The sequence below is a fragment of the Pseudophryne corroboree genome, chromosome 2 (assembly GCF_028390025.1).
Source record: "Pseudophryne corroboree isolate aPseCor3 chromosome 2, aPseCor3.hap2, whole genome shotgun sequence".
Lineage (NCBI taxonomy): Eukaryota > Metazoa > Chordata > Amphibia > Anura > Myobatrachidae > Pseudophryne > Pseudophryne corroboree.
In genome coordinates this window covers 77,410,960-77,424,242 of record NC_086445.1, presented here as the reverse complement: position 1 = coordinate 77,424,242, position 13,283 = coordinate 77,410,960, and the positions used below count along the sequence as shown (strand labels likewise).

General features: G+C 44.9%; 1 protein-coding gene across 1 annotated transcript in view; it reads right to left on the bottom strand.

Moving 5' to 3' along the window:
* LOC134990141 (ferroxidase HEPHL1-like) overlaps window positions 1-13,283 on the bottom strand; it is a 209,947-nt gene that overhangs the window by 154,167 nt on the left and 42,497 nt on the right. The window contains exon 6 of the mRNA XM_063950651.1: window positions 1,609-1,774. Coding sequence (XP_063806721.1) covers window positions 1,609-1,774 — 166 coding nt within the window. The remainder of the gene's footprint in view (window positions 1-1,608; window positions 1,775-13,283) is intronic.

Genomic DNA, 13,283 nt, shown 5'->3' with positions numbered 1-13,283 from the left:
ATACCCCATAATGACAATGGGAAAAAAAATATTTTTTTTATTTTTGCAAATTTATTAAAAATAAAACACTAAGAAATCACATGTACATAAGTATTCACAGCCTTTGCTCAATACTTTGTTGATGTACCTTTGGCAGCAATCACAGCCTCAAGTCTTTATGAATATGATGCCACAAGCTTGGCACACCTATCTTTGGGCAGTTTCGCCCATTCCTCTTTGCAGCACCTCTCAAGCTCCATCAGGTTGGATGGGAAGTGTCGGTGCACAGCCATTTTCAGATCTATCCAGAGATGTTCAATCGGATTCAAGTGTGGGCTCTGGCTGGGCCACTCAAGGACATTCACAGAGTTGTTCTGAAGCCACTCCTTTGATATCTTGGCTGTGTGCTTAGGGTTGTTGTCCTGCTGCAAGATGAACCGTCGACCCAGTCTGAGGTCAAGAGCGCTCTGGAGCAGGTTTTCATCCAGAATGTCTCTGTACATTGCTGCATTCATCTTTCCCTCTAAGCTGAATAGTCACCCAGTTCCTGCCACTGAAAAACATCCCCACAGCATGATGCTGCCACCACCATGCTTCACTGTAGGGATGGTATTGGCCTGGTGATGAGCGGTGCCTGGTTTCCTCCAAACAGGACGTTTGGCATTCACGCCAAAGAGTTCAATCTTTGTCTCATCAGACCAGAGAATTTTGTTTCTCATGGTCTGAGAGTCCATCAGGTGCATTTTGGCAAACTCCAGCCAGGCTGCCATGTGCTTTTTACTAAGGAGTGGCTTCCGTCTGGCCACTCTACCATGCAGGCCTGTTTGGTGGATTGCTGCAGAGATGGTTGTCCTTTAATCAACGTTTCAGGGTAACATCCCCATCATCCTGTTACCCCAAAATGTTTATTAAAGACACGCCATTTACCTAATTTAGAGTCTCCAAGTGCTATCGCTTATCTGCTATACAGGTTGAGTATCCCATATCCAAATATTCCGAAATACGGAATATTCCGAAATACGGACTTTTTTGAGTAAGAGTGAGATAGTGAAACCTTTGTTTTTTGATGGCTCAATGTATAGAAACTTTGTTTAATACACAAAATTATTAAAAATATTGTATTAAATGACCTTCACGCTGTGTGTATAAGGTGAATATGAAACATAAATGAATTGTGTGAATGTAGACACACTTTATTTAATGCACAAAGTTATAAAAAATATTGTCTAAAATGACCTTCAGGCTGTGTGTATAAGGTGTATATGTAACATAAATGCATTCTGTGCTTAGACTTAGGTCCCATCGCCATGATATCTCATTATGGTATGCACTTATTCCAAAATACAGAAAAATCCGATATCCAAAATACCTCTGGTCCCAAGCATTTTGGATAAGGGATACTCAACCTGTATATTGATTGGGGGTGCAGGCCTCTTTGAGTGCCGGATTCATTGGAATATATATATATATATATATACATACATACATACATACATACATACATACATACACACAGTATAAATATATATATATATATATATATATATATAAAAAGAGAATAGAAAGAGAGCGTATCATTTAGCAGATATTTACTAAGCATTAAACATTTTATTATCTAATTAGTTTTACCTCCCTGGAGTGTCTAAAGCCTGGTTAGTAAATCTGTCAACGTTCCCTGGTGCATAATTCCAGATGATCTTCTCTGCAGCAATAAAGTATTTTCTCGCAGATTCAGGCTTAAAAGTGGCGGGAGACTTTCCACAGGCCCCAACACTGTACAGGCCCATCATTCCAGCTATGAATATAAGCAAAAACTGTATTAAGAAACATATACAGTATACGCATATCATTAAAGTAAGAATTCAAGGTCAAATTGCATAGGCATTACATTTATCATGTACAGGTTGAGTATCCCATATCCAAATATTACGAAATACGGAATATTCCGAAATACGGACTTTTTTGACTGAGAGTGAGAGTGAGATAGTGAAACCTTTGTTTTTTGATGGCTCAATGTATACAAACTTTGTTTAATACACAAAGTTATTAAAAATATTGTATTAAATGTCCTTCAGGCTGTGTGTATAAGGTGTATATGAAACATAAATGAATTGTGTGAATGTAGACACACTTTGTTTAATGCACAAAGTTATAATAAATATTGGCTAAAATTGCCTTCAGGCTGTGTGTATAAGGTGTATATGAAACATAAATGCATTCTGTGCTTAGATTTAGGTCCCATCACCATGATATCTCATTATGGTATGCAATTATTCCAAAATACGGAAAAATCCGATATCCAAAATACCTCTGGTCCCAAGCATTTTGGATAAGGGATACTCAACCTGTATATTGTTCTGATTGAGAAGAAAAGAAATATAACAACAAATAGTTGCAAACAAGAAACCCAGTATTGCAGGCAGCAATCTTAAGGCCTAATTCAGACCTGATAGTAGATGTACGCACATCCACGATCAAAATCTTTGACATGCGGGGGGGACGCCCAGCACAAGGAAAGTCCGCCCCGCATGCCGAGTCCTGCACTAATACCCCCCCTCCCCCCACACACAGACATGTAAAAGCATTGCACGTGTCCCAGCAATGGTCCAGACACGCCACAGTTGTCCGCACCACGCCCCCCCAATGCCGCCGCAACACCGTCCCAACGCCGCCTACAAGCGACTGCCTCTGCGCGTGCGCACACAGCACTGGCCTTCAGCCTGAGTACACCATACCTCCCAACTGTCCCGATTTCACCGGGGCAGTCCCACTATTCGGACACAGTCCCGCTGTCCCTCCCGCGGGTCGCAGTGTCCCACGGGCAAGGAGGGGGGGGCGCAGTTGGGGGAGGCTTTGATCACCCGCTGCTCTGCTCTGCAAAGCAGCCGGTGATCACTGAATAGATTCCGCGCGCACGCGCACGGCATCTATTCAATGCTGGGAGGGGAGCAGGGGGCTGCCCAGCTGCTCGGGGAGCGCTGGGCATGCCCCCAATATGTCAAAAACGGGTCCGTGGCACACGCCCACTCGGCAGAGGCCACGTCCCTCCCGTGCTGAGCCACGCCCCCTTTTCGGGTCACACGCGGCTTTGCCACGCAGGGATCCCTCTTCCTCCTCCTTCAAAGTTGGGAGGTATGGTACACTGCCACTTCTGTGACCAGGTCTGAATTAGGCTCTTAGTATTAATACTTGCAAAATTTTATAAAATATATTGCTAATGCTATATAGAAATATCTTGCAACATAACATGCCCCCTCACTGCCACACCATGCTTCGCACACGGCACATTCTACCACCTACTATAATCTCCCTGAAACTAGTTTTGTAAAGTAGGCAAGTATGCTGCAGAGCATCGGATGTAATTGGTGTGATGCTGCAGAGCATCGGATGTTATTGGTGTGATGCTGCAGAGCATCGGATGTTATTGGTGTGATGCTGCAGAGCACCGGATGTTATTGGTGTGATGCTGCAGAGCACCGGATGTTATTGGTGTGATGCTGCAGAGCATCGGATGTTATTGGTGTGATGCTGCAGAGCATCGGATGTTATTGGTGTGATGCTGCTGCCCCTTGTGATTGAATCTACGATTCAGCAGCCTGATAGCTCAGAGACTCGGCAGGAGAGGGACTGGCAATCCTCCCCAGAAAAAAAACATGTCTCCTAAATGTATATATTTTTTTTCTTTTATCATTTGTTCACACTTTGTATTAAGCCTTGATTCAATCAGTATGGTGACTGGTATGTGCAGGAATTATCAATGTAAAGACGCATTATTATTATTAGTATAGTCAAATGGGGTGTGTGAAAGAGCCAGTGCTGGCATAGTAAAGGGGCAGCAGTGTCAATGTCATACATAAGACGTGGCACTGCTGGTGTAAAATGGGGGAGGGGGTGCTACCGGTGTAATACATAGGAGTGGTATGGGTGAGGGGGCGCTGCCAGTGTAATAGGTACTATGGGTGAGACGGATGAGGGGGCGCTGCCTTCGTAATAAATGTGAGTGGGATGGGTGAGGGGGCACTGCCAGTGTAATACGTATGGGTGAGACAGGTGAGGGGGGCTGCCAGTGTAAAACATAGGGGTGAGGGGGTGCTGCCAGTGTAATACATATGGGTGAGACGAGAGGGGGTGCTGCCAGTGTAATAAGAATGGGTACTATGGTTTCCTCTCACACTCCAAAAAAATATACTGGTAGGTCAATTGGACCCCCACCCCAAACCCCCCCCCCCCCCCCCCCCCAAAAAAAAAAACCCCAAAAAACCCTAGTTTGTGCATGTTCCAGGGCAGACTGGATGGGCCAAGTGGTTCTTATCTGCCATCAAATTCTAGGTTTCTATGTTTATGTTTCTATCACTCCAATCCATGGGTGGATAGGGAAGCAGGGCCAGCCCCTACTAGGATAATCCTGTTGTCCCCTCCATGGTCATCACATCTGTCACCGCTCTGTTGGGCTGTCTGCCGCAATTGGATCTCAGTTCTGATCGAGCAGCATTAGCTCTGCCTCCAGATCCTTGTATGCAGCAGGGGATCCAGAGCCGGCCCTAACCAATGTGATGCCCAAGGCAAGATTTTGGCTGGTGCCCCCTAGCACCACCGCTAGTTCCGCCTCTGACCCTGCACCCCTTTCCCAGCACCATCACTCCCCACCCATAGCAGTCCTTTTTTTGTTTTCCTACCCCCTGTAATTTAAATAACAACAGTGTGCACATTCGGCACACAGCCCAAAAAGGTATGTGTTTTTGCTGGCAAGGGGCATGGCCACACAATACTACCCCCAATTCAAATTATAACTCACAGTAGTGCAACTTTATTCACAATTTATCATACGATAGTGTCCCTTATTCACATTACATCACACAGTAGTACCAATTTACCTTATATACGTTATTTCTCACAGTAGTGCCCCTCATTCACATGACATCATACTGAATTGCTCCTTATTCACATTACACCACACCATATTGCTCTTTATTCTCATTACACCACACCATATTGCTCCTTATTCACATTACACCACACCATATTGCTCTTTATTCACATTAGACCACACAGTAGTGCCCTTTCTATACATTACGCCACACAGTAGAGCACCTTATACCCATAATGCCACACATCGGTAATGCATTTATACACATAATACCACACAGTAATGCCCCTTACACATATGACACACATTATTAATGTCCTTATAAACATAGTGTGCCTTACACATTATGCCAACCCGTATTAATGCCCTTATACACATAATTTCCCTTACACAAATGCCGCACATTGTTAATGCTCTTATACACATAATGACACACATAATGTCCCTTACACATATGCCGCACATTATTAGTTCCCTTATACACATAATGACACACATAGTGACCCTTACACATACAGTATGTTACACATTATTAATGCCCTTATACAAATAATGACACATATAGTTCCTGGCGTGAGTCAACTGGCAGCTCTGCTAACGTCGGGTGCCTATTTTTTATGAAAATGCATCTTATTTGCATTGCTATGTGGCTAGGATGCACAAGCAGCTTCTGCTGATTAAAATGATATGCAGCATGCCTATATTCTGTGTGTGACTGTGGCTGTATCTGCATACGAAATGCTGCACACAGAATATAGGCATGCCGCATATCATTTTAATCAGCAGGAGCTGCCTGTGCCCCTAGGCATACCAGATGCCCTAGGCAATTGCCTAGTTTGCCTATACCTAAGACCGGCTCTGAGGGGATCAAACATGCATACAGGAGGCATCTATATACCAGACATCTCCTACTGCATTACCATTGACAACAGCAAGTGTCAATCAACCAGGCTATCTGGAATGAAAAAGGTTAATTATTGGCCCGGCGAGTAAGGACATACGCACCAGTGGTGTCTGATACCATATACTCTGACTTTATTAGTATTACTAGGCTTTATAAAGCTTTTCTGAGTAGACGTCATCTCATATTCTGAGCATGTGCAAATTATTTCCACTCTTGATATAAATGTCACATAACCATTTTAAGCTCAATTCTATTATAACAGCAGAGGGCAGTATTGGCTAAATTATTAATAAGCAAATAATTATAATTTCTAGTCTTTTCTAACAATTTAGCAAGTATTAAAAAGTCTTCGTTCGTTATCCATGAGAGTGCAAGTGCTAACCTTGGAATGATTATGGTGCAACATTTGTATAACTGGAACAATGTCTCATACAGAAACTTTGCTGAGAAGTATGCAGGAGTCTAAACTAAACAGCTCTTCAGAAAATATCTGAGGATTAGACCTAAAGAGAAATCTTCATTTCTAAAGGTAGCTTAATTTGAACAAAACCATTTAGAATTGTAACTCTATCACCATATACTACCATCGCTGCTGCTTCCAAGTAATCAGCATTGATGCTCAATCCAACCACATCTGAATCACCCCTCAATTTGTGGCCTTCGGGAAGGATCAGAAGTTTGCACCTCGGAAATAATTGCTCCAGTTTAGCGTGCACAAATCTAAATGCAATTATTAACCTGTACACATTTATGTAACTGCACCACTGACATCCAGACTTGGCACAACCCACAATTACGTTGACATGCTCCAGATACTGACTTAAAAGATTCCATAACCCCATGATGTGCGACAGCGTGAAATTTAATTTTGGGGTACTTTAAAGGGTCTATAAATAAATAGTTGCCTAACAGTACGTGTTGCCTTATCTGTAAACCAAGTACGTATTGTTACACCTGATGTTATTCTCATCAAAGTATGCATCACAAAATGGGGTGCCACGATGCTCTTGCAGGGCTTAGTGGTTCGGGACCAAATCAAATTATTTTTGGTCAGTGATAGGCAAAACCAGTGCTAGAGGCTGCCAGTCATAAAATATGTGGGCAATCAGAAGCACAACTGTTCACCACCACATAACTGACCCTAAGGATGACAGGTAGGCACAATTTACTTAATTCAATATGTTTTTCAAAATGTATCAAACATAAACTTTTATCCTGGGGCTGTCGTGAAATTGCTGATCCTCTAGGGCGTTGTGATTCAAGAAAGTTTGTGAACCACTGCGCTACAGAGATGGTCAGCGACAGCGTATTAAATATTCAAGATTGTATGCTGTATTGTCCGTATTGTACTGGAGGAAGAATTACACGGGATAAGATAATAATGTCTACAGTCCATGTTATATACAAGTTACATAATTGCATCAATGTATGTATAAACCTACAGACATGGAGGGTCATTCCGATCTGATCGCACGCTGACGTTTTTCGCAGCGCATCGATCAGGTCACTACTGCGCATGCGTATGCACCACAATGCACAGGCACGTCGTACGGGTACAAAGAGGATCGGTGCTGAGCGATGGATCTAACAAATAATCCATTCGCACAGCCGATCGCAAGGAGATTGACAGGTAGAAGGCGTTTGTAGATGGCAACTGACCATTTTCTGGGAGTGTTTGGAAAAACGCAGGCGTGACCAAGCGTTTGCAGGGCGTGTGTCTGATGTCAATTCCGGGACCAGACAGGCTGAAGTGATCGCAAGGGATGAGTAAGTTCAGACCTACTCATAAACTGCACAAAATGTTTTTGCAGAGCTCGGCTGCACAGGCGTTTGCACACTTGCAAAGCGAAAATACACTCCCCTGTGGGCGATGACTATGCGTTTGCATGGCTGCTAAAAACAGCTAGCGAGCGATCAACTCGGAGTGACCCCCTCGATGTGTAGGATGGCTGTAAATAATACCTGCATAAACTAGTGACGGTCATATATAATCCATACTATGGTTATTAAAGGGCTCATGAAGGGTTAGTCACCAAACTAATGTCATTTGCAACTGAAAAAGTTATATTTCCGTCTATAGGGGGTAACTCCAAGTTGATCGCAGCAGGATTTTTGATAGCAATTGGGCAAAACCATGTGCACTGCAGGGGAGGCAGATATAACATGTGCAGAGAGAGTTAGATTTGGGTGGGGTGTGTTCAATCTGCAATCTAATTTGCAGTGTAAAAACAAAGCAGCCAGTATTTACCCTGCACATAAATAAAATAACCGACCCAACTCTAACTCTCTCTGCACATGTTATATCTGACTCCCCTGCAGTGCACATGGTTTTGCCCAATTGCTATCAAAAATCCTGCTGCGATCAACTTGGAATTACCCTCATAGGCAGAGCTGGAGATTTGCAGCAATACATAGTAGCATGTGCGCCTGATTTCTACCATCCACACATCATGGGCACCTACATGCTACTTGCTCCCATAAGTCATTACTTTTAGGCATCAGACTACAACACAATAACCTCTTTTATGCAGCAGAAACAGTGCCTGGCGTGTGCCCATTGTCAGGGCAGTAGAGAGCCGGGTTCAGGTACATTTCAGTGTGTGTGGCCTAACCATACGAGGCGTGGCCCTGGACCCTTAGAAAAAATACAGCACCTAACTGGCCACACTGCAGCTCAGCACACTGAGGAGAAGAGCTGCAGCTGCTGCTGCCAGGTAGGGGGGGCAATGACTTGGGCCCTGGCTGGGCCACTCCATCAGGCCTGGGTAAAAAGTACCTGCTCCCCCCCCCCCCTTTCTCTAGGCACCGCTGCCCATTGTTCTGGGCACACCCAGTGTGTATTCCTGCATGATATGATATGAGAAGTGACATAAAGGTACCCCCATGATCCTCTTTTCAATGACCCCTCTCATATACTTTTTACTGAGAAAAATAGGTGGTTGGTCAGGGGCAAATGCAGGATTTTTCCTAGGGGGGGTTCCATTATATATATATATATATATATATCTCCTATATATTTGTCTAAATCTGTGACTCTGTGCCCGTAACGCTGGGTGGAGTCACAGCGGTGGGCGGAGTCAGCAAGTCTCTGCTCCTGCTGCCTGTCCATCTCTCTCTCTCCCCTCCCCCCACCCATCAGCAGCTCTGATTCCCCGGCCGCGGCGCCGGCCCAACAACAACGGCTGATGCCGCCCCCGGCATACACATTAGGAGGGACGGGTGGCGCAGGAGAAGGCTCTCATAGCCCTCCCTGCGCTGTGTACACAGACCCGCCGCCTCCTCCGCACAAATCCCGCTGTCAGCTCTCCTGCTGTGACAGGAGGCGAGTGCTGCAGTGACGTCATCTCCTGCAGCACTCTCCTCCTGTCACACAGCCGGCACACACTCTCCAGTCTCCGGGGGCTGCCAGCATCTACAGGCAAGCTGGAAACACCCCCGGAGCGAGAGAGAACAGACCCGCGAGGCCACGTCCCTTTCACAGCAGGCCACGCCCCCTTTTCGGCCACCGGGGGGGGGGGGGGGGGGAGATGTGTGTAACAGTAATGCTGAAATGCTGACCCAGTGACGCCTCTGGACACTGTACTGTTTACCAGCCTGCAGCAGAATGAGATGTGATTTCCACATGCAGCCAAATCTCTCCCAGGATCTATTCTGTGAGACCTATTGAGGAAGCCACACCGCTTATACTTTTGAGATTTGTAAACCAGCTATATAATTCTTGAATTTCGTTGTACGTTGGTCAACATCCGAATCAGAAATAGTCTTGAATTTAAAATTGGACACCACACTTTAGGTAGTTTGCAAAAATGCCGACATATGGTTGTCAGCACTCCTAAGAGATTATAACCAATAGTATTCCTAGGCGACCCTGTAAGGATTTACGCCCAATTAGTTTTAAGGTAGTTTATACAAAACACCATTATCCAACCGATTACACATTTAAGAAGGAATACCTCTTAAGCTCTAATCAGGAGCCCTGATATAAGAGCTTCATCCACTAAGTCCAGATATAGGAGATTCTGAATAATCGTACATTAGAGGTTATGATCCTTTATATTAATTCATCATGAGCAAATTAGCCTTTTCCTATATTCGTTACCCCTGATGAAGTCGATAAGACGAAACGCGTTGGTTTGTCAGTCAGAGAATCACAACCTAGTCTGTAAAGATACTCCCTGTCGAGCTCGCACCTTGCAAAAGGTGAGGGGATATCTAGATTCAACCTTACAAACGTATTGGCTGTGTACTCTTTTAGTTGCATTTTATTGACACAATTTTATACTTTGAACTGTGTATACGTTATTAAAATAACTTTTTACTAATTGGCCTGTTGGCCTCTTGTTTGGGTGACTATTTGTTGAGGGGTGTCTGTTACAGGTCCCCAGATTTAAATACCCTCCAGTCTACATTCCGACGAAAATAACGCTGGAAGAACTGTGTAATAACATTCCACTTTAGCGCACTTGGGAATTTGTGTTTATTCATATATATATATATATATATATATATATATATATATATATATATATATACACTGCTCAAGAAAATAAAGGGAACACTAAAATAACACATCCTAGATCTGAATGAATGAAATATTCTTATTAAATACTTTGTTCTTTACATAGTTGAATGTGCTGACAACAAAATCACACAAAAAATTATCAATGGAAATCAAATTTATTAACCCATGGAGGTCTGGATTTGGAGTCACCCTCAAAATTAAAGTGGAAAAACACACTACAGGCTGATCCAACTTTGATGTAATGTCCTTAAAACAAGTCAAAATGAGGCTCAGTAGTGTGTGTGACCTCCACGTGCCTGTATGACCTCCCTACAACCCACACAAGTGGCTCAGGTTGTGCAGGTCATCCAGGATGGCACATCAATGCGAGCTGTGGCAAGAAGGTTTGCTGTGCCTGTCAGCGTAGTGTCCAGAGCATGGTGGCGCTACCAGGAGACAGGCCAGTACATCAGGAGACGTGGAGGAGGCCGTAGGAGGGCAACAACCCAGCAGCAGGACCGCTACCTCTGCCTTTGTGCAAGGAGGAACAGGAGGAGCACTGCCAGAGCCCTGCAAAATGACCTCCAGCAAGCCACAAATGTGCATGTGTCTACTCAAACGATCAGAAACAGACTCCATGAGGGTGGTATGAGGGCCCGACGTCCACAGGTGGGGTTTGTGCTTACAGCCCAACACCGTGCAGGACGTTTGGCATTTGACAGAGAACACCAAGATTGGCAAATTCGCCACTGGCGCCCTGTGCTCTTCACAGATGAAAGCAGGTTCTCACTGAGCACATAGTAAGTGCTGACCCAACCACCGTCATTTATAGAGATGTGCGGCGGGCACTTTTCGTGTTTTAGTTTTGGATCTGGATCCCCACTCGTGTTTTGGATATGGATTGGTTTTGCCAAAATCTGGATGATTTTTGAAAAAAAAACATAAAATCAGCTAAAATCACAGAATTTGGGAGTAATTTTGGTCCTACGGTATTATTAACCTCAATAACATTCATTTCCACTAATTTCCACTCTATTCTGAATACCTCACACCACACGATATTGTGTTTAGGCCAAAAGGTTGCACCAAGGTCGCTGGATGACTAAGCTAAGTGACACAAGTGGGCGGCACGAACACCTGACCCATCTAGGAGGGGCACTGCAGTTGCAGACAGGATGGCAGTTTGAAAAACTAGGCCATAAAGAGTACATAATGCAAAAAAAAAAAAAAAAAGAGGTGCATGATGGAATTGTCCTTGGGCCCTGCCACTCACCCTTATGTTGTATAAACAGGAACGCACACTTTAACAAACCAATAATTTCAGCACCAGGGTCTGTCACACGACTGTGGCTGAAATGATTGGTTCGTTTGGGCCCCCACAAAACAAGCTGACAATTAATCTGTTCCTGCAAAAACTGGCTCTGCAGAGGCCAGATGTCGTCCTCATCGACCGATTCCTCACCCCCTTTCAGTGTTGTGTACGTCCTCATCCTCACAGAGTATTAATTCGTCCCCACTGGAATCCACCACCACAGGTCCCTCTGTACTTTCTGGATGCTAGTCTTCCTGGAAGAATTGATAATTCGTTTTCATCTTCTCCACATTGTGTGGAAGTAACTTCCTACGCTTATCGCTGACAAGGTTACCGGCTGCACTAAAAACTCCTTCGGAGTACACACTGGAGGGGGGGGGGGGGGTTTGCAACTTAGGTAACATAGAGCCAGTTTGTACAGGGGCCTCCAAATTGCCTCTTTTTCCTTCCACTACAGGTACGGACTGTCTGACATGTCTACTTGGATGCTGTCACCGATGTAATCCTCCACCATTCTTTCAGTGGTGACAGAATCATATGCAGTGACAGTAGACCTGTCAGAAATTGTTGGCAGGTCCTTCAGTCCTAACCAGATGTCCAAAGTTGGTCCTGCCTGCCCTGCATCACTGCCAGCGGGTTGGTTAGGAATTGGATATCTACGTTGTTTCCTGGCAGCCCCAGTTGCAAGAGAAAATGAAGAAGGAGCTGTTGCCATGTCACGTTCCACTTCAGCTGACAGTGTTTTCACCAGCAGGTCTTTGCACCTCTGAAGGCTTGTGTCCGCCGGAAAGAGACACACCACGTAGGCTTAAAACCTAGGATCGAGCACGTTGACAAAAATGTAGTACTCTGATTTCAACAGATTGACCACCCTCAGAGCCTGGCAAAGCGAATGAAGGGCTTTATCCACAAGTCCCACATACCGAGCAGAATTGCTCCGTCTTAGCTCCTCCTTCATTTTCTCCAGCTGTTTCTGCAAATACTGAGTAGGGGAATGACCTGACTCAAGCTGGAAGTGTCTGAACTGACTTCATGTGTAGCAAGTTCAAAGGGTTGGAGAACATTGCACAACACAGAAATCAATCTCCACTGTGCTAGAGTCAGGTGCATACCTCCTCCTTTGCCTATGTCATAGGTGGATGTATAGGCTTGAATGGCCTTTTGCTGCTCCTCCATCCTCTGAAGCATATTGGGGGTCATTCCGAGTTGATCGCTCGCTAGCTAGTATTAGCAGCCGTGCAAACGCTATGCCGCCGCCCACTGGGGAGTGTATTTTTGCTTTGCAGAAGTGCGAACGCTTGTGCAGCCGAGCTCTGCAAAAACAGTTTGTGCAGTTTCAGAGTAGCTCTGAACCTACTCAGCGCTTGCGATCACTTCAGTCTATTCGTGTCCGGATTTGACGTCATACACCCGCCCAGCGAACGCCCAGCCACGCCTGCGTTTTTGCAAACACTCCCTGAAAATGGTCAGTTGACACGCAGAAACGCCCCCTTCCTGTCAATCTTCTTGCGACCGTCAGTGCGAAGAAAAACTTTGCTAGAACCTGTGCACAACCACAACGGGCTTTGTACCTGTACGACTCGCATGCGTATTGCGGCCCATACGCATGCGCATAAATGCCGTTTTTTCACCTGATCGCTGTGAAAATCGGCAGCGAGCGATCAACTCGGAATGACCCCCATAGAGGGTTGAGTTCCACCTCGTTACAACCTCTTGCTTC